The sequence below is a fragment of the Pinus tabuliformis genome, chromosome 1_2 (assembly GCF_031772625.1).
Source record: "Pinus tabuliformis cultivar Carrire ecotype Pingquan chromosome 1_2, CPIR1, whole genome shotgun sequence".
Lineage (NCBI taxonomy): Eukaryota > Viridiplantae > Streptophyta > Pinopsida > Pinales > Pinaceae > Pinus > Pinus tabuliformis.
Window position 1 is genome coordinate 1,237,549,065 of NC_142298.1, and position 23,279 is coordinate 1,237,572,343.

General features: G+C 39.1%; 1 protein-coding gene across 1 annotated transcript in view; it reads right to left on the reverse strand.

Moving 5' to 3' along the window:
- Nucleotides 1-23,279, reverse strand: part of LOC149210713 (uncharacterized) — a 294,028-nt gene that overhangs the window by 31,986 nt on the left and 238,763 nt on the right. Inside the window, 4 exon segments of the mRNA XM_089396762.1 lie at nt 17,889-19,012; nt 19,816-20,077; nt 20,448-20,588; nt 20,684-20,864. Of these exon segments, the coding sequence (XP_089252888.1) occupies nt 17,889-19,012; nt 19,816-20,077; nt 20,448-20,588; nt 20,684-20,864 (1,708 nt within the window).

Genomic DNA, 23,279 nt, shown 5'->3' on the forward strand with positions numbered 1-23,279 from the left:
TTGTCTCTCAAGGTACATACGCACCCGGGTTTTCTTTGAGTATGACCTTCTAGGACTATTCTTATCTTGGGTTCCTAGCCCTCAAAGAATATCAATCCTCTTGCCTACTCTTGTCTTGGATGCCCTACACATCCTCAAAGAGTATTGGATGCCAGATGATTACCCAATCCTCCCATTCTTTCTTCCCAAGTGAAGACAAGAATGTTGTGTCTATCTTGTGTCTATATTTCCATTCATTGCCTTCATCTAGACTTATGGTTGTTATTCCTGGTCTAGTGCATGACACATGAAGTGGGAAAACACAATTGTCACTCCTTTGTAATCAGGGGTGATCCAAAACTCCCTCCTGATCAGGGACTTGTCAGAGCTCCCTCTTAACTAGAGACTCTTTCATTCATCAACAACTTCTTCTTCGTGGGTCCTTTGACTGCTTGATCTCTTTTCTTTCTTTGATGTCATGAAGTCTTTGTTCGAACTTCTTCTAGGTAGGGCACCATCCATTGATCACTTTCCTTCCTAGTTGTCATGTCATTGCTTCCTTCGTGGAAAGTGGCTTTCTTGCCATACATTAGGTTTTCTTGTCATTTGGCTACTCCTTTGTCATTTGTCCTTTTGCTTTAGAATACTCTTATCATGGATGCTTCCTTGTACTTGCTTGTATACATGCTTCGACCTAGTAGCCCATCATGACTTCATCCTGACATTACTCTTTCTTGTGTTGGATGGCTTCTTCATCACGACATCTTCGAAGAGTAGAATCAGTTATCTGCATCTTTTATATCTCCAAGGCCTTCATAGGTGTCAAGGATCCTTCCTTCCTTTGTCAAAGTTGTCTTGTCTTCTTTCGGGAGATATCTTCAAAGTATCTTGTCAGATAGTGATTCTCAGTGATCATGGTGTTCTTCACATGCTTGTTCTCTTTCTTCATTTGCTTCTTCTTAGATAGATAGGTCAACCATCCTATGCTTCTTGCGAGAGCACTTCCACATTGCTTGTTCCCTAGACTAGTCAGCATTTCTTCTTGCTTCTTAGTCAGCAATCTTATACTCCTTACATGAGCATATTCTTTTGCTGACCTTCATTGCATTGTAGTACATGCCTTCGAGCATGTCCTTGGTGAAAGAGATTCTTCATAGTTGATCATGTTATAGAGCTATTCCCACAACTCAATAATATACATATGACAATATGACTAAAGTTTGATGCATACATACCTCATCTTGATTCCCCTTTGATCATCTTAGCTTCATTTGGTTGTCCTCAATGTGGCCCATCTTGCTTCATCTAAGCTTGCCTGCACATCACCCTTTTTTTTGAGTCCCATAAATGGGACTTCCCAATGAGACATCTGCTTCTTATTCATGAATCTTCTTTTGAAGATTCCATCATAGGATCTTGAAGACCCTTACCCTGCAAATGTTTCTTTCCTTTTGATGAAGGAGGTCTTCTAAGATTCTTATTCATGATTAATTTTCTTTCATAGTAGATGAGGTCCTATTCTAGGTATGCCCCTTCTACATGAATATTTTGAGCTGTGTCCATCATGCTCCTATATTCTAGAATATATTTCTAACCATGCAACTTCTACATGCTCCTATTCTACTCAAAACCTTCAAAGAAGACTTGAAGTAAAGAGTTTGACTTAGTCATCGTAGAGATACGGAGGATCTACCTTCTTTTGCCTATTTTCTTCTTCTTTCACCTCTTGAGTCATGTGAGCTTCTTCCCTCTTTCTTTTATTGTTGTTGTCCTTCTTAAGCTTAGGACAATTCCTTTTGTAGTGTCCATATTCTTGACATCCATAGCACATTGGATTTTGGACATGTCTTTGTTGTTTGTTCTTCGTGGACCAAATTTGCCAAATTTAGCCTTTCTCTTGGCCATGGTAGTAAATGCTTGCTCCTTTGATCTCACGTCTTCCTTTGCCTTAAGTCTGGTTTCCTCTGTCTTGTATAGAGACCACATTTCACTGAGTGTGTTTGCCTCCTTCTTGGCATATATGCTTGATGTGAAGTTGCCTCTATCCTAAGGTAGAGCATTGAGTACTACAGTTGTCATTTTTCTGTCAGGCGTAACTTCACCAAGCTCTTGAAGTTGATCTCTCATCTCAGAGATCTTCATGAAGTAGGGAGCTATTCCTTCCTTTGATATCTTCATTTTGTACAATTCATTTCTTAGGGATATCACTTCTCTGGCTATAGATACTGAGAATAGCTCTACTAGCTTATCATAAATTTCTTTTAATGTTTCAAATTTGGAGACATAAGGAATGAGAGAGTCCTTGATAGATTCTATTAGAATCCTTTGAGCTCTTGTCTAATCCTTATCATACTTGGCTAAGGCTTGAGTCTTAGCTGGGATAGCAATATTCCCTTTGACATGTTCTAGAAGTTCATTCCCCTTGAGAAGTAAATCAGTCCTCTTCTTCCATGCAAGAAAGTTATTGGTACCTACCAATTTGTTGCTTTCCTTGCAAAAAGACATTGATGTATATGCAGAAGGGGACATATACTTGATAGATTTTGAGATGTAATGTATTTACTTCCTCCTTTAAGACTTGATGTTTTGCCTTGATGTTCTTCAAGTTGTCTTCTCCAAGTGGACTTGCTTGATGAAGAGATTTGCTTGGTAACATGTAGATGACGTACATCCCTTTTTGTTTTGCTCTTCTTTGCAGGTGTCTATGTGCAAGGCTCTTCTTCTTGCTATGTAGTCTTCCTTGATGAATGACAGATGGTAGGCTTTCTTTTCTTTGAGTAGATTTGGCTTGATGCTTCAACTTTTGTAGATGTCTTTCCTTGATGAGTGTTCTTGAGATGCCCTTTCCTTGATGTGTCACCTTAGCTCTGATACCATGTTGAAGAATCTAGGGCAATTAGGTGTAGAGTGATTCTTCGAGACTAGATAACAATTTGTGAAGTCTTTTTACAATTTGTCTTTTGTTAGCTTAATCTTCTTCTTCTCTTATTAATTCATGTGTGTGTGCTTCATCAAACTACTATCAAAACATAAAACAAGATGTTGGTTCTCTACCAGGGCCAAAACCTCTCTTCTCTTGAGGAAAACCCTTTGGTAATTTTTCTCTTATTGAAGCTTCTACCTTGACCAATGCCAAACCCTAGACTCTTGACTAGAAGATCCTCCAAGCACAAGTCAAGTCCTTCCTTTTCTTTGCACTACGTTTCCCGACACTTTGTTTACCTCCTTCCGGCACTTCGTTCCCCAGCACTTCGTCCTTCTTCTGGCACTTCGTTCTTCCTTCCACTATAAGTAGATCTTCTAGAAGAGACACTTTTACTTAGTGATATCCTTCACCTAAGGATACTCATTCCTTCTCTTGATCATCTAAGTTTCTTCTTGATGTATGGTGCTAGGCTTAGTGTGACATCAATGCAGCCCTAATTCTCGCACGTGTGAGAGGTACCCTAGAGAATTAGGGTCCTTTTCCTTCGCTAGAAAGATAGGCTTCTTTGCTTGACTTGGGAGGCCTTATAGGCCTAGTTTCAAACCCAACCAACACTAATTCATGAACTGTTTGATGTTGCTGCCATACCCACAGATTTACCCTCCTCTTCTTCGCATGTGTCACTGTTTCTAGCCCTAGAAACAGTCCTCCTCACTTCAGCCTTCTTCCATCTCCCTTCGCTTGTCTTGGAGACCCTTTAGACTAGTCTTTCCCTTCTCTTTTTCAGCTACTTCTCTTTGCTGATTTCAGAGATATTTCAGTGTGTTATAGTAGAGAGGACAGCCTCTATATATAGAGGATTGTCCCTCCTTTTCGGCCGACTAGAAGGTCGACTTGAGGACAGTCTGCAGGTCAACTTGTTATGCTTGCTTCGGATGGCTTCTTTGGTGGTGTCACATGCTTGGAGGAGACTCTTTGATGGTGCCTTTGCATAGGAGGGGACTTGACTTTGCTTGGAAGTGACTTCCTTGACACTTATACAATGTAACATACCCTTAAAGTCTTTAACATAATTCTTTTGACCTTTTGATTTACCTATAGCACTTTAACATGTGCTAGACCTACTTCAGTGCCAAGAAACTCATTGACATATATTATAAAAATAATATTTATTTTTCTTGAATTAATACAAATATCAAAAGTACATTTATGAAGACCGAACCTAGTTACATTTCCTTCAACAGGGTGATCTCATCTACCTATTGCTAAGGTAACTAGTCTAACAATGAGAATGAGATTTCAAGGGAAGAGGGATGGTCCTGTTACCACCCAATCTTGCAGGGGTCATAGCAGGGGTACCCCAGGGACAACTACTAGACCAAATGACAATAATGGGACAAAGACCCACTGTCACCTCAGTCACTGTCCCCTGCTCTTTACGAACTTTCACTGATGGAAGGAGTCCCGTTATGAGGGAAATCACTTGAATGATAGGATCAATGGCAAGGGATGATGTGATTTCCAAGGCCCATTCAAAGGAAAGGTTGAAGTGATGGCTCAATGCTTCAAGAATAAGTTAATGGCTCTCCAAGACAGGCCTACGAGGAGACATAGATCTAGGGCTAATGATATTCAATGATGATAAGAATTCCTAAGGTCAAGGCTCCTAAGATGACTAGGACCTCTCAAGAAGCCTTGAAGGATGCTTATATGCATTTAAATAAATTATCGCTATCCTTGAGAAGGCCAGAGTGGGACCACGTAAGACCTAGGGTTTATGATCAATCGTGGGAGGAGACCCTCTAAAGAGCACACTAGGCCAAGGTAGTGAAGAGGTAGGTTTAGAGAGATGAATTTCCTCCAATTTGATGGACAAATGACCTTCAAAACCACTAACCCAAAATGTTCAATCAACTCCGGAGTTTGAGTTAGGGTTTGAGTTTTCTCTCAAGCTAGGCATGTGAATTGCCTCAAAATTTGAGGGTCACTAGAGAAGACAACAACACAATAGTCTATCCAATTAGTTTTTCAATGCCACCCCTCTAATGCAAATGCAATTGGTACAAGGGCCTAGCTAATCGTCTATGGTTAGGACAAAAATTTAGGAGGAAACGAGAAAGGTAAAGAGGGTGATCACCAATTTCGCATGGATTAGTGACTTATTCTTGGGCTATGGAGTCTATGTGATTCAAAATTTGGCCAAAATTGTCTTAAGGAGGCTACAAAATGATGCCCTAGTAAGCACTCTCTAGCATTTACCCACCCAAGATTCCTGGACTTTCATGTAAAGAAAACAAGTTCTACTCCACTAGGGACATTCATCTACTTGTTATCAATGAGTAACATGCACAAATTTTCAATCTAACAATCCTTTACAATGATATTCAATAATTAGGGCACAAAAAGAAAAACCTAGTTACAAAATTTCCACACATTAGACATCTTTTATATTAAGGAAATCTTCAAAAAGATTTACTTACAAGATAATAATAGATATATCCAATCCAAGATCAAGAAGATCGCTCCAAGAGAGAACAAAATTTCAGCTCCAAAAATATCGAAATGCATCAAGAGATCTCGAATAGACACCCAAGAGAAAAAGTGTGAAATTCTCTTCAAGAGAGCTAATCCAAGTCAAGTGATGATGATCAATACAAATGAGGCTTTCCTTTATGTTGATTTATGGTAGCATCAAATGTGCTCTAAGTCTCAAAATTTGCAGGGAGGCTTAGACACATGTATTTTCCAATGCCCGAAAATAGTTTTGGGAAATTCTACCTAGAGACAGTTTTATTAAAATAATTAATTAATTTTAATGCGGCCCTAAGTCTAAACTTAGGATATTAAAATAATTAATGGGCATTAATCTAAACTGAGGGTGAAACTTCTAGAAGAAGGCGAAGATCAAGCCAATATGATCCTAGACATTAATTAGGATCTAATTTGGGTCGTTGATTGACCAACGAGAGGATTATAAGAGAAGGCTTGATGGGCACTTGGAGGAAACAACAGAGGCAGATACCCAGTTACCCGAGTAAGATCGATTTTCTCACTAGTCAAAGTTCAGCAAGAGAAAATTGAATCAGAGGGAGAGTTGTTGCAGGCGAGAAAGGAAGAGAGGTCATCAGCATCTTTCAAGAGTGCAAGCCAAGAAGACGCAAAGCAAGGAGACACAGCGCCGAGGGGGGTTGACACTAGGACTGCGTGGCAACTTGACGTTGGGCTAGCATGGCAAAATTGACGCTGGGGAGGCAGAGGGATTCACAAGGAAGAGGAGTACTTCACCTGGATCAAAGATTTGTCAAGAAGCGTCTGTGAATTTTCTCACTTCTGTTTTGTTGCTTGTAACTTGTACATGAGATTTTGCTGAAGAATAATAAAAAAAAAGCTCATCTGTTGCACCAATTTTCCCACATTGGGTTTTTCCGAGGACAATTGTCCAAAAATAATTGTCATTGTGAATGTATTTGTGCCAGTATTTTTCTTTGCATTTACTTTCTGCAATATTTTAATTCTGAAGGCTGCAGTAGAATATATTTCGATATTTGTCGTAAGAACACTGTGAATAACTTATTTCTGAGATAATAAGTCGAAGAAATAATATTAATCACTACAGTTGAATTTCTATTTAGAAATTTTCACATGGTATCAGACGTGAGGTAAAGCAGAAAAAAGAGTCGGAAGACCCAACGTTGAAGGAAGAAAGGAATTCGAAATTCCTGTAGGGGCAGTGATTCGAATCTCCAAGGGGTTTGCACAGTTCAAGCCAGGAGGATTAGATTTTCGTGGTAAAACTCTCTCTGAGTGAGTCGACGGAGAGATAAGTTTTTCTGATCGAAATCTGACAGCAATAGAAGGAACGGCGCAGCAAAAGATTCAGCGAGAGGAGGGGTTTTCTTAGGTGGGATGTAGTTTTTCCTACAGCAGTTGTTGTGGCAAGATAGCGTCATAAATCGACACAAGATGGATACTCAAAGTGTCTCACAGTTGTCTACTAGATTAGAAGAAGAATTTGCATGCCTAGCAAATTCAGCGTTAGCAGATGTTTGGTACATTGATAGCAGAGCTTCAGCTCATATGATTGGAGTACGAGAACATTTCTCGAGCTATCAAGAAGAACAAATGGACTTCTAGATTACTATGGAAAACAAAACAAAATGTACTCCAGTAGGGAGAGGCACCATAGCATTTCAAACAGAAGCAGGGACCAACATCTGAGCCACGAATGTTCTGCATGTGCTAGGGTTAGGATGGACTTGATTTCAGTGTCTGAGTTACAAGACAAGGGATACGATGTATACTTCATAGGAAAGAAAGTATACGTCAAGCATCCAAGCTGGAAGAAAAAAGACAACTTGGGATTTGAAGCAACAAATTGTATAGGTTGCAACGTGAGTCACCAATGGCACTGATAGGTAGCAACTATAATGGTGAAAAGGAACGAAATGAATTACGGCACAGAGGAATGGGAAACTTACACCATGGAGCACTGAGGATGCTCAGAATGACTGTTACAGGAGTACCAGCCCTTAAGCATGATGACTTATGCCGAGGATGCATGCTAGGGAACTACGCAAAAGAAGCTTTTTCCAGAAGTAACAATAGAGCAAAATGTGTATTGGGATTGATAAACTCAAATATCGGTGGTCCAATGTCCACAAGATCTCTTAGTGGTGGCGAATACTTTGTCACTTTTATTGATGATCACTCTAGAAAAACTGGGATCTATTTCTTAAAGACCAAGGATGAGGTCTTTGATCGATTTAGAGAGTTTAAGGCTCTTGTTGAAAATATGACAGGGAGAAAGTTAAAGGTGTTGTGTTCAGAAAATGGTGGAGAATATACAAACAGAGACTTCACAGATTTCTGCGCAAAGGAGGGCATCAAAAGAGAGTGGACAACTCCATATAATCCAGAGCATAATGGAGTAGCAGAACGGCAAAATAGAACTATTGTTGGGGCAACCAAAGCTTCTTGTATGATCAAGATCTACCTAAGTATTTATGGGCAGAAGCTTGCAACACAACGGTGTATATCCAGAATAAAACTCCTCATAGAGGATTGGGGAAGAAAACGCCCGAAGGGGTCTTCACAGGGAAAAAGCTAGCAGTCAATTATCTCAGGATATTCAGAAGCATGGCATATTGTCACATTCCATACGACAAGCGCAATAAACTAGATCAAATTGCAGAAAAGGGGTATCTCGTAGGATACAACGAGACCTCAAAAGCATACAGAATCTAAATTCCTAGCAACATGAAAATTGTAGTGAGACGGGATGCAAAGTTCATGGAGGATAGAACTTTCAAGAAATCTCGTGAGATGCCTGCAAAAGATCAGTCAAGAGATGTTCCACTAGTCTAGGAGCAACAGGGGCAGCAAGGAGGACAGGCAGGAGGACAGACACTTGGATCGAGTACAATGACCAATACCAGTATTTCCTCAGAAGGAGGACATCCAGATAGTTCTTAGTAGATGAAACAATAGGATTAGAAGGAGGAGTTGATTGAGCCTCCCACCACCAGTGGTAGAACCAAAAGAGAAGTACGACAGACACTAGGGGACGTAGAGGAGTTTCTTGGAGCTCCTAGAACAGAGAAAAGGCAGCGTAGACAACCTAATAGATATCAGGCATTGGTAGAAGAGTACAGCTCTATCATGACAAACGATGTCAAGGAAGTAGTACCTAGACTAGAGGATAGATCAATTGTAGGATCATGATGGATCTACAACATCAAGTATGTTGCAGATGGTTGTACAAAGAAGTACAAGGCTAGGTCCGTGGCAAAGGGGTTCGCTCAAAAAGAAGGAATAGGCTACGAAGAGACCTTTGCCCCAGTTGCTCAATACACCTCTATCAGATTAGTTATATCCCTGGCCGCTCAAATGGGATGGGAGATTCACCAGATGGATGTCAAGACAACATTCTTGAGCGGGGTGATAGAAGAGGAGGTGTATATAGAACAGCGCGAAGGCTTCGAAACTCATGAAAAGAAAACTCATGTTTGCAAACTAAAGAAAGCCCTCTATGGGCTCAAGCAAGCACCCAAAGCATGGTATGGTCAGATTGATAGTTACTTGCAGCAGTTGGGATTTGTCAAAAGTGATGTTGATCCAAATCTCTACTACTTAATGATAGATAATCAGCCACTTATTTTGGTATTATATGTGGATGGCATGTTTTTAACAGGGTCATCCAGGCTCATACAGGATTGCAAGAAGAATCCTAAAGCTAAATTTGACATGAAGGACATGGGGTTGATGCATTATTTTTAGGGTTGGATGTTTGGCAGAAGAATGGGGAGATCCTCCTTGGGGAAGGAAGATATGCTACAAAGATTCTAAAGAGATTCAGAAAGCAGGATTGTCGACCCTTGGCTACTCCCATTATCACCAACTGGAAGAAAATAGATACATCGACGAAAAGAGAGAATCGAATCAGAGGGAGAGTTGCAGGTGAGAAAGGAAAAGAGGGCATTGGCATCTTCAGAAAGTGCAGGGAAGCAAGACGCAGAGCAGGAATAGGGTGACACGGAAACAGGCAGCGCGGAAATAGATTGACGCAGAGCCTGTGTGGGCAGCTTGATGTTGGGCAAGTGTGAGAAGTTTGACCTAGAGGGACACAAAAGGATTTTGGGAAAGAGGAAGTACTTCACCTTAATCAGAAATTTGTCAAGAAGCGTCTGTAAACTTTCTCATTCCTGTTTTGCTAGTTGTAATTTGTACATATGAATTTGCTAAAGAATAATAAAACCCTCATCTGCAGCACTGGTTTTCCCATATTGGGTTTTTCAGGGACGATTGTCAAAAAATAATTGTCATTATTATTGTAGTTGTCCCAATATTTTTGGTTACATTTACTTTCAACAATATTTTAATTGTGAAGGTTGCAGTACACTATATTTCAATATTCTTTGTAAGAACACGATGAATAACTTATTTCTCAGATAATAAGTAGAAGAAATAATATTAATCACTACAATAGGATTTCTATTTAGAAATTTTCACATGGTATCAAAGCTAAGGGAAAGCAGAAGTCGGAAGATCCAACGCTGAAAGGAGAAAGGAATTTGAAATTCTTGCAGGGGCAATAATTCGAATCTCCAAGGCGCTTGCGCAATTCAAAGCCAATAGGATTGGATTTCGTGGGAAAACTCTCTCTGAGTGAGTTGACGGAGAGGTAAGTCTTTCTAATCGAAATTTATCAAGTGGTAGAAGGAACAACGCGGCAGAAGATTCACTGAGAGGGGTTGTCTTAGGTGGGACGCAGTTTTTCCTGCAGCAATTGTTGGGACAGGTTAGTGTCAGAAATTGGCACAATATGGATACTCAAAGTGTCTCAGATTTATCTACCATATTAGATAAAGAATTCGCATGCCTAGTAAATTCAGCATCAACAGATATTTGGTACATTGATAGCAGGGCCTCAATTCATATGACTGGAGTACGAGAGCATTTCTCGAGCTATCAAGAAGAACAAATGGACTTCCAAATTACTATGGGAAACAAAACAAAATGTACTCCGATAGAGAAAGGCACCATAGCATTTTAGATGGAAGCAGGGACCAGCATCTGAGCCACCAATGTTCTGCATGTGCAAGGATTAGGAATGAACTTGATTTCAGTGTCCCAGTTATAGGACAAGGGATACGATGTATACTTCTTGGGAAAGAAAGTATATGTCAAGCATCCAAGCTGGAAGAAGAAAAGGCAAAATGGGATTCGAAGCAACAAGTTGTATAGATAGCAGCTTGAGTCACCAATGGCACTGATAGGAAGCAACTATAATGGTGAGAAGGAGCGAAATGAATTATGGCACAAGCAAATGGGGCATTTACACCATGGAGCACTGAGGACGCTCAAAGAGAATGTTACAGGAGTACTAGTCCTTAGTAGTGAACATGATGACTTATGCAGAGGATGTGTACTAGGAGAGTACGTTAAAGTAGCTTTTTCCAGAAGTAACAATAGAGCAGAATGTGCATTAGGATTAATACACTCTGATCTGAATTTGAAACTACTTGAAATTTGTTTGCAAGGTATTCAATTCAGAATTAAACATGTTTAAAAGATTTCCATGTCTTGCAGAAAGAAAACACATGAAACATTCAGCTGTTCATGACCCATTTAAGCATAGCAGAGTTATTTCCTTTTACTGTTTAACACATTAAAATGAATTTGTTATGCAAAATAAATCAACCACAAATGCAAAAGAAGTTTATAAAGCAGTTCACCCCCTCCAGGGCTACGTCTGTTGGGTCCAAAGCTCCCAACCGGGCTTGTCCTTGTTTTTATTAAATGCTCAAACTGAAAATACAGTTGAATAGAAGCATCTACAGGTGAAATAGATGGAAAAAATGGATTCAGAACACTTGAATCCTTCAGGATTGACTATTGGATCACCTCCAATGGATACCTGCAACCCTATACAGTCTTCACAAAACTGGGCCCTGGTGGCTCCGAGAACTTTCACGGCTCCAAAACCTCTGCAAATGACCTCAGATGGCTGTAAGACCTGCACCAATGGCTTCAGAAGGTCGAAAATACCCAAAATCAAAAAAAAATTCGTCCAAAACCGATTTTCCTAGCCAAAGTTATGGCCATTTAAAGTTTCTCCAGTTTGCTCCTAGAAAAACTCCAGCTAACTTTCGTTAACTCCAGTTAGCTCCGCCAATTATGGCGGGTCCGCCAAATTTGGCGCTCCTGCCAAAATTCCGCCAACTTAACTGCAGTTACATTTAATGTTTGGGTGGTTGCCTCAAATTTCGTGCCGACAGAATATTCCTTTTTTAATTTTTTTTTGAAAAATTAAAATTTCTAATGTTATGGACAAATTCTTCTTTTTGCCATAACTTCCTCATACGGCGACCGTTTTTCGAACCGTTTGCGGCGCCGGAATCAGGAAGACGAGCACTTTCCAGTCATTCAACTTTGAACCAGTTCTAAGCACTTTAAATTTTGAGCATTTTACGACACTTAGGACATGAGCACCTGATCGCACTCATATATCTTTGGTCCTCTGAACACAAGAGCTCTTAGTGGTGACGAATACTTTGTCACCTTTATCGATGATCACTCCAAAAAAAATTGCGTCTATTTCTTAAAGACCAAGGATGAGGTCTTTGATCGTTTCTGACAGATTAAAGCTCTTGTTGAACATATGACAGGGAAAAAGATAAAGGTATTACATTCAAATAATGGTGGTGAATATACGGACAAAGACTTCACAAATTTCTACACAAAGGAGTGAATCAAAAGAGAATGGACAGCTCCAATTAATCTCGGGCATAATGGAGTAGCAAAATGGAAAAACACAACTATTGTTGGGGCAGCCAAAGCTATGATGTACAATCAAGATCTACCTAGGTATCTATGGGCAGAAGCTTGCAACACAGCAGTGTATATCCAAAATAGAACTCCCCATAGAGCATTGGTGAAGAAAACGCTCGAAGGGGTCTTCAGAGGGTAGGAGCAAAGTCATCTCTGGATATTCGGAAGTGTGGCTTATTGTCACATTCCGGATGAGAAGCGCAATAAACTGGATCAGACTACAAAAAAGGGGTATCAGGATACATCGAGACCTCAAAGGCATACAGAATCTACATTCCTAGCAGCAGGAAAGTTGTGGTGAGACGGGATGCAAAGTTAATGGAGGATAGAGCTTTCAGGAAATCTCGTGAGATGCATGCAAAAGATCAGCCAGGAGATGTTCCATCAGTCCAACAGCAGCAGGGGCAGCAAGGAGGATAGACAAGAGGACAGAAACCTGGATCAAGTATAGTGACCAGTACCAGTATCTCCTCAGAAAGAGGAAATGCAGATAGTTCTCAGCAGATGGAACGACAAGATCAGGAGGAGTTGGTTGAGCCTCCCACCATTGGTAGAACCAGCAGAGAAGTACGAAAGACATTGAGGGATGCAAAGGAGTTTGTTGAAGCTCCTAGAACTGAGAAAAGGCAACATAGACAACCTAACAGATACCAGGCATTGGTAGCTCAGGCTGAAGAACCCTCTAGCTTTCAAGAAGTTGTTCAACACCAAGCATGGGTGGATGCCATGGTAGAAGAATACAACTCCATCATGACGAATGATGTCTAGGAAGCAGTACCTAGACCAGAAGATAGATCAGTTGTAGGATCACGATGGATCTAGAAGATCAAGTATGTTGCAGATGGCAATATAGAGAAGTACAAGGCAAGGTTCGTAGCAAAGGGGTATGCTCAGAAAGAAGGAATAGACTATGAAGAGACCTTCGCCCCATTTTCTCGATACACCCTGTTATGTCCCTAGCAGCGCAAATGGTATGGGAGATTCACCAGATGGATGTCAAGACAACATTCTTGAATGGGATGATGGAAGATGAGGTGTATATAGAACAACCCAAAGGCTTCGAAACTCATGAGAAGAGAACTCATGTTTGCAGATTAAAGAAATCCCTATATGGGCTCAAGCAGGCACCCAGAGCATGGTATGGACGGATTGATAGTTACTTGTAGCAGTTGGGATTTTTCAAGAGTGATGCTAATGCCAATCTCTAGTATTTGATGGTAAAGAATGAGAAATTTATTCTGGTATTATATGTAGATGACCTGTTCCTAATTGGGCCATCCAGGTCCTCCATGATTGCAAGAAGAATCTTGAAGCTAAATTTGACATGAAGTACATGGAGTTGGAGCATTATTTTCCAGTGTTCCACGAGATCGTGTCCCCTTGCCCAGGGATCGAGTTTTTGAGCTCCCTCGTGCTCGGGGATGACAGGGGATCGTTTCCTTTGCCAAAAATCGACTTTAAATTTTTGCTTAAAAAAATTAAATCATAAAATTTAAAAATTAGTAACTACAATATGATTTGGGTTTGGCTTTAGGTTTTCATTTTACTTTTTATTTCATTGCTGTTGGGCATCACTGCAACCCATCAAGCCACCATTGACCATCGTTGTTGGGCGCCGCTGCAAACCAACGAGCCCGCCATCAAGATTCATCATTCAACCAGCGATTTTTTAGTGTTCCATTGTGCTTGTGGCACCGTGCCACCATCGCTGCTAGAGTTCGAACTTCATGAGCCACTGGGCAATTTACTGGACAGTGGATTTCAAGAGTTCATTTGACAGTCGCTGGAGGATTGTAGTTTCATGAGAAAATCGTTCATTCCAGAATCCACATTTGTGTCAATGCCCATCGCAACTCGCAGCTCTGGAGTGATAGAATTTGTCGCCTGACCATAGTGAGTGTGGCTAACACTGAATTTTATTTCATTTTTTTTAATTTTTTTGTAAATTTAAAAATTTTTATTACCTGTACACTGTAAGGCTGTTGACTATATTTTATTTATTTTTTTATTTGTAAAACAGTAAATGTTAAAATTTTCATTTTTTTTATTTTCGAATTTCAGAGTGTTGTTGACCGAGTAAAATACTAAAATCATTGTAGTATTTTACACAGTCAACAACACTGAAATTCGAAAATTAAAAAAATATTAACATTTGTTGTTTTACAAAAAAAATTAAAAATTAAAAATTAAAATACAGTGACAGACTTTTAAGCTTTTTGTAAATTTTGAATTTCAATTTTCATATTGTATAGTGTTAGTATTACACAGTCAACAATCATTGTTGACTGTGTAAATGTTAAATAGTAAATTTGCATTTTATTTTTTTTCATTGTGTATCAATATGCATATACGATAAATTTTTATTTAAAATAAAATTAAAATTTAAGCAGTAAACCGGAACCCTTGTTGCAGGTACAAGTTACATTGAACTTACAACCATGAGTTTTTCTGGGAACAGTGGGGGCAGTGACAACAGCTACAGTGGTAATGAGTCACATGATGCCCAAGAAGAAATAGAAATTGAAAGCAGTCACAAGAGGGCAACAATTGGAAATCAGAATAGGCCTTTGCATGGTGTAGATCCTGAGGGCCCACAAGGGATCTGGAAAAATTTGCAAAGGGGACATTTAATCCTCTAAAACCACTTCTAATTTATGTAACCAGACTTCCGAAAAAAATCCAAAAGTTGGTGGTGGCTCTCGTGATTGGATTTGCAATATTTGTGGACATCACTTTGTTGGCACCTATACCAGGGTGAAGCAACACATTTTGGCTATTACAAGTAAAGGAGTCAATATGTGTCCTTCAAAGAACCTGAATTCAACTCTAAGAGAGTAACTATGGAGGTTAGAAAGGGTAGCCACTGGAAAAGGACTGTTTTCTAGTAGACATGTTGATCCCTCCACAAATATTCCTCCATCCAGTGCTTCATCAAAAAAGACAACGGTTTCTACCGGTGCATCTCGTTCTTGTGCAATGGATGCTACAGTGTCTGGATGTACAATGTTCTAGGTCGAGATGACACAGATGATGCAATTGGAAAATTTCTTTTTTCCAATGGAATTGCCTTCCATGTTGTTTGTTCTCCTTATTACAAGGAAATGGTCCAAGCAATTGCAAGAATAAGGCCTTCATATGTACCACCCAGAGAACATAAGCTACGAACAACAATTTTAGATAGACAAGTGTCCAAAATTAATGTGCAAAAAGAGAGAACGATACAAACATTGTTGCGGTTTGGTTGCTCTATTGTTATGGATGGATAGATTGACATTCGAAAACGCCCACTAATCAACATGATAATGTCATCTTCAAAAGGTCCATTCTTTCTTAAAGTTGTTGACTGTTCTGGAAAGTGTGGTGCAGGTTGTGACAGAAGCAGCAGCAGTTTGTAGATCAGTTGAGTTATTGATTCAAAGAAGATATCAACATATATTTTGGACTCCTTGTTGTGTGCATGCACTCAATAATGCACTGAAAGACATTGGCACAATTCAGTGGATATCAGACTTGGTGACAGTTGCGAGAGATGTGCAAATGTTTATCTGCAGCCACCACACCTCCTTGGCCATGTACAGGGCTCACACGAAGAAGGAATTCCTCAAGCCCACTAATACTAGATATGCTAGCTATTTTCTCTTATTGGAGAGGATGCTAGAGGTACAAGTGCCTCTACAATCCATGGTTGTGAATTCAAAGTGGGTAAGGTGGTCAGAATCAAAGACAGACACGGGGAAGAAGGTCAGGCTTCAAGTGTTTGACAATGATTGGTGGGCAAATTGTTCTTATTTGGTGTCATTCTTGGGCCCTATTGTGGAGGTCATTCGTTACACTGATTCATATGCTCCTAGTCTTGGATAAATCTATGAAACCTTTGATAGCATGTTGGGTCGTGTGAAGGCATCCATTCAGCATAAGGAGCCCTCATTAGAGTTCTATACATCCCAAATTTGACCCATCATTCAGCATAGGTGGGATCTCATGAACACACCTTTCCGTATGGCAGCATATACATTAAATCCAAAACAGTATGTTGAAAGACCTAGAGTATGCCTCCTATTGATGATCATGAGGTAAAGAATGGCTTCTTAGATGTAATTGCAAAGATGTACAATGAAGAGGAGGTAAGATTTTGAAAACAGTTTGTTCAGTTTGCATCTCTTAGTGGCCCCTTCAACACACGTGGTACTCGGGCAGATCGCATAGATCTAGCCCAAGATGACCCGATTGGTTGGTGGAGGATGCATGGGGATGGTGCTCCAAAGCTCAAACATCTAGCTATGTGTTTGTTGTCTCAAATTGCTAGTTCCTCTGCAGCAGAGAGGAATTGGTCCACATATAGCTTCATCCACTCTAACAAGAGGAACAAGCTTACCTCTAAAAGCGTTGAGAAGTTAGTTGTTGTGCACAGTGCCCTACTTCTTGAACAGGAAGACATATAAGTATTTGAAGGGACCAGCAACACAATGGGATGTTGATCCAGAGGATGATGCACAGGTAGATATGGAGGTGAGACTTGATGACACAGATGGGGTTGGTTGGTGTGCCACTTAGCATGTTTGAGAATGCAAGTGATTCAAATTCAGATGGTGATAAAGTTGATCCTGATTTATTCATGCAGCAGCTGGATGCAGAGACTAGCGGGGCATTACCTTGAGCAAAATTATGCTCATTTATCTTTTGATATGTTGATGTTCTTATGTTATTCTGACTCAATAAAATTTGACTCTTGATGTATCAGACTTGACTTCTATAATTTTATTTCAATATTCAATGTTCAATGTTCAAAATAGGAAGTGGAACATCAATATGGTTTAATCATAATGTATGATGTATGATTATAAATTATAATTTATATGATAATGATATCAATGATCATGCTTTGCAGCTTTTCATTTTAAATTTGTTTCAGTTATATGATTCATCAGTTTATAACTTATATTTTATATTTATAAGTTTTTTAAACCCTGACGTCCCCCCATGCTTCCAAAAAATTTGTGGGGAGCTTTTGCATAGGCCGGTCCTGCATATCCTCGCTCCCTCACCTCCTCTTCCCGGAAACTTGGTGGAACATATGTATGTGTGTGTGTGCGCGCGCGCTGGAACCATATATGTATCAGCCTCCATGCAACTTAACGCAATACTGTGCTTTTAAAGCTGAAATTTGGAATTTAATTATCAATATTTCAATAAAAATATAAAAAGGAAAGAGAGCATAAATTGGCTTCTTTTAAAATATTAAGTATGCTGATGTTTCGAACACATTTTCTACAGCAGCAAGTAATTCTTACAGAAGCAAAAACATTGAAGAAGGGTTGAGAGTGATTTTTGCAACATCGGGAGAGAATTCTAAAGCAGTGATATGAAGAAGAGTGCTGTGGGTATCATTGGCAGAAGGATCCATTTTTATCGTGTTGTTGTTTATCTCTCATTCTATTTTTTCAAATAATTTCAGTCAATGATTCCTGATAATTTGCTATTTCAAAAATAATTTGCAACCTTGAAGTAACTATTTGAAGAATTTTGCAACACAAACTTAGCAATGCATACAACTTAAAGGAGACTGGATAATACAGAATATCAATTTAAAACATAAAATACAGCAGAAAAAATAGACAGCAACAAAGGAATTCCAAATCCAACAAGTTACTACCTCTTGCTCTCCCGGCGAAGTTGAACCAAATTCTGCATACTTGTGAAGAGTATATCAAGATGTGGTAAAAGAATCTCCTGCAGCAAAACATTCTCTTGATCTTCATCATTTCCATCCTCCAAATTCAGAAGGTTCTCAACGAAACTCAGAATAGCTGAAACCATGGCTTCAGACACACTTTTAACAGACAGAATCGACAGAATATTGGGGACAAGTGATTTCTCTCTCTGAAGAAATGAAGCAAGCTTTAAGCTTTTACTCATTTCCAGAAAACAAATAAACAATGAGCTAGGTGTTTCATTGCTCCCACTTTCTTGTGTAAACTTCTCAACCAATGGTTTTACTGCTGTAAAAAATATATTCCAAAAATTTGAACCATAATCAATTGAATCATATTTATTCAGCACAATGGAAATAACCTTGAGACATAATGATCTCAAGTCTTTCATTCCACTAAGAAACAATGCTGGGTCCTTATCTTTCCCCCCATGCCTCATAGTGACACTTCTAATCTGAACCCCACTGGCAACTAACATGGGTGATGCCGATATATTCTCCAATTTCTGCACAGAAAAATCTGCATCGAGGAAGTTATCTGCCTCAGACATCTTCGAGTCCACTGAATAAGGTTGCTTTTGCTCCCCAGTTATGTCTGTATCACTTACCTTTTCTAACATTGCTACATCGGGCATCTCATAGTCAGCAGGAGTTTCAACCCCCTGTGTACTATTATGATTGAAGATGGCATCCTTTTGATGTTCTAAACTTAATGCACAGGATTCTAATATACGAAGGACAAATGCTAATAATGGGAGAAGATAAGGCACCATTCTTGCTTCATCAAAGGTCTCCAAAACATCCTTCACTACATGCAAAAATCCTGATTTCTTTTTGTATGGCAAAGTAGCAACTCCTTCTATACTAATCAAATTAATGAAATCCATTGCTGTGCCTTGTTCTATAGCAGCTTCCCAAGAATATTTTGATCCACAGATTGAGGTATGCTCATCAATAAATGCATTTTGAAGAGATTTCAAAAGCAAAGTGAAAAAGGGAGCCAACTCATTCACTTCAAGCTGTGCCAAAAACCACAGAACTGCCTTCCTTTGGAGAATGCCTGCAGACTGGACAATAAAATAACATGATGAGCTTTGGCGAAGCCTCAAAAACAAAACGAATCATCTTTAATCCAAGATTCTATTCTAAACTAATTCATCATATATTTGTCAAAGCAATAAGTTTAATGTATATTTGTTTAATTTAAAAGCATATACATACCTTCCTTGCAAGTTGCAGGTAAAGATCCACAAGAAAAAATTAATGCAATTCATAGACATTAAAATTTCCAAGGAAATTGAAAAATATGATCATATAAGCAAGCAGTCAGAAGTAAGTGTCATATTATTTAAAGCAGCCAATATTATGCAAACAGTGGAAGTCAAAAAGAAGTCTTGATCAGGGCATAAAAAATGAAAATCTGGGACCTGCAACTGAGTTGCTATGTCACGTTAACAAAGTGCTATATTAGTCTGTCTCTAAAGAACATGGAAAGATTGTGTGGAGGATGGGGACACGTTTTGGAAATCGCAAAATGGAATGCACTGCTGAAACCATGCACAAGGAGCTTAGCCATTAATTCTGACAGAAGAATTTCAAAAATCTGTGATTCTGTGGACGATAAACAGCTCTCCACAAACTCCACACTAACGTGCAAAAGTTGTCAGAGACTCTAGTTTGGTCCTTCAAGATGTGCATTTTTTGCTTCAAGCAGCAGGGACAAGTAAGAAAATGTTCCTCGGACTGCCTTGATCCTATTTTAAGCTGGTCTTATATTAAAACGAAGTATTCACATACACAATAAGTGAATTTGTAGCTAACACAAAATTAACACACTATGCTTTTCAGAAGGAAAAAAACACATATCTACCTTTCTTGAAGAGCCACCCTTAATCTTCTTGACCTTTGATATGAGTATCCGTATAATTATAGGAATCAATTCATCCCTGTGACCCTCTTCAATCTGTTGACTCTCTTTAGACAGACTCCATGTCGTCACTTCTTCACGTGCAGTCTTCAGAGAAATTAAATTCTTCAGATGTTCCTCATATGAAAGCAAAAAACCATCCTTCCAATTCAACAAACATTCCAAAACTTTAAGCTGAATATCAGGATCACTTTGCTCTAGAAGCCTACAAAAGGTTCATTACATGAATTGTTAGATGAATTCCATAACAGCAGACATAGGTGAGAATAATAAAAGAAATTTCAAATACATCAGCGTTAGAAAAGATTGGCCCTACACACATTTCAAGTTTCAACCGAACTGTGTACTCCAATGGATTTAATGAAAGACACAATCAAATAAAGCAACAAAACTGAATTGAAACCTTGAAATATAATGATGTCAAAATAATATTTGTCACAGAGGAGGAAAACAAAAGTCAAGCACACAAAACTCAAAGAGTTTAGCTTTCTTAAATGATAGAACAAAATACGCATTTGAGATGTCAGGAAAGACACCCAGAATATAGACCAAACAGGCAAATGCTCGAAACCCACCTGTTTGTAAGAATTTCCTTAAGAAAATGACCTCTAAAAAATGATCTGGGGTTTCTCATTTCTTTAATCAAAATTAGCCATTCCTTGATAATGTCTCTCTTCTCCTTCCCTTTACATTGGCTCTTGTCATAGATTTCAACACTGAAACATAGGACAATTTACAACTAAGTCATGTTTAGGAAACCCAACAGAACTGAGTACAATACGAAGTAAAAAACTGGAATGTTCAAGCATACCTGGCACTATCCTGGTTAGAATAACCAAGAAATGTTAAAAAGAGAGGGATGAGTTGGCGGGATCGAGCCTCTGCAAGCCTTGGAACTTTTTGAGCAGTTCGTATCAGAAGACTCACAACAGTTCCCACTGTGGTACTTTCTGAATCTTCATTGAGGAAATACCTAAATTTACTATCCAGGTCTGCCATGAACAAAAAGAAAAAGATTCGTTAATTTTCAACAATTATTTATCAAATGTGTCCAACTGTTTTATTGCATGTAGTCATGATTATCTTTAATGTTTGTTTAGTATGAAAATAATATAATTTGTTCAAGCTTGCATCCTTCAAAATTTGTTTAAAAGAAAGGACATTGATGATGAGCATCTCAATCTAAGTTAACAAAAACTCCCAAGAATCACAACAACAGATTTCCCAAAGAATTGACCAACTGAATATGATGACAGAGAGTGCACCACAACTCATAACTGTACCAGCAGAAGGGCACATGGGGTGAGTCTTGTTACCATTCAAACCAGCAGGTGACCTAAAGGGGTTCCTAAGAGGACAACTGCTAGGTTAAGGACAACGGTGGAGGCTTAGCCCACTGTCACCACGGCTAAGTCTCCCTGCGCTTTATGTAAGTTCACCAATGGGAGGAGCCTCGGTAGTGTAGGGATCACTTGTAAAGTATATGTCAATGGATAGGTGAGAAGTGACCCTGAAAACCCTTTCCAAAGGATGGAGTAAAGAATGGAACTTGCTTGCTCTTTAAGCAAGGGAGTTGTTCCACCGGGGGTAAGGGGTGAGGATTGGAGGGTTGAGGGAGAAAGGATAGGCTTATAAACAAGGTTCTCAATCCCTATAATCCTTGGGAAACTTGGATTCCCAAATGGTCCTTGACGAATAATCTTTATTGAGAAATGGGACCACACGAGGCCACGTGGACCCAGCGCAGGTTCGGGGATGGAACGTAGCAACCAATGATGTCCGTATCTCGGACAAGATGAGGGGAAAGGACCAAACATCAATACTTTCTTCAAAAGGTTGAATTGATCCTATTTGTTGATTTTTGGTAGCATCGGATGTGCTCTAGCCTTGAAATTTGGAGGAGAGGCTAAGGCACATGAGATCTCCAAGACTCAGAAATCGTTTTGAGAATTTCCACCCTAATGAGGAGTTATTAAAATAACTAATATTTTTAATGGGTTGCTAACTCTAAACTAAGGAAAATAAAAATATTAATGGGTATTAATAAAGATAAGGGTGAGAAGCTTCTAAGGGACAAGGATCAAATCTGTTTTAATCTTAGTCATTGATTAGGAACTTAATCTCGGTCATTGATTCGTCAACAAGAAAAGTATAAAAGAAGACTTGAGGATCATTTGGAGACACACCGGCAGATACTCAGTATCTCAAGGAAAATCGATTCTCAAGTAGAGGAGATCGATTTCAGAGGGAGAGTTGCAGGGTGGAGGAAGAGGAGGGTATCAGCAGCAGGCAGTGACAGAGGAGAAGGTGATGCAGGGACAGTGGGAGATAGCGCAGAGAGAGACGTAGTCCATAGGAGAGACGCAGAGCTTACGATGGTTGACGCAGAGCCACGCTAGGCCACACAAAGTGACGCAGGGGTGACGCAGAAGTGGGAGCAGGGTCTCCAAAGTGTCAAAAGGTCTCAAAGGGAAAGCCTCAGGTGTTTTCTTTCCGTTTCTCTGTAAAATCATTCCTTGTAAAAGCAATTGTTGTTGAAGATTAAGAAAGCCCTCATCTGCTACACCGGTTTTCCCACATTGTGTTTTTTCAGGGACAACTGTCCAAAAATAATTGTGTTTATGTGATTGGCTCTTGTGCATGTATTTTTCTCTGGGTAATTGTGTGATAACTACAGTAGAATTTCTTTTAATATTTGCTGAAGGGATTTCGTAAATGTGTGTTCTATCACTTTCTTGTTCAATTTCTTGTTTCGGCATATTATTTTTAATAGTGAATATTGCAGTTGTATTTACATTGATAATTACCGTAGAAAACAGTAAATAACTTGCATGGATTACCAAGTAGGAGAAGTAACATCAGTTTGTTGCAGTAGGGATTCCGAGTTTAGGAATTTTCACATAAAAATAACTAAGGAACTCATCTAATTAATAAACATTAATTGCTCAAGTGATTTGGACTTAAAGTTTGGTCAAAAGATTCATTAGTGTCTTGTCATCTCAAGCATTGGCAATTTGCACTTCAGTGCTTTTCATTGCTTCAAAGAACATAATTGGTGAATCTAATTCATAAATGCTCTAAAAGGTTAATCGAATTGGCTCATTGCTCTAAGAAACGAAATGCTCTTTCCTTTAATTTCATTGTGACATTGGCTCTGCAGGATATTTTTACTTGTTATTGCTATCACAATAAGTGGATAATTGAATAATTGGATACTTTGCTTATTCTGGTTGTTTATTGTGAAAATTTCTTTTGTGGATATTATTTTTTGCAAGCAAGCTCAATATCTAATTTTACATTCTTGCTAATCAAGTCAATTGATAATCATAATCATGATAAAAGGAATTGCTAATTGTATTTAAGCTCTCTCTCTTTCTTGTATCTAATTGTCACATTGGCACTCTTTT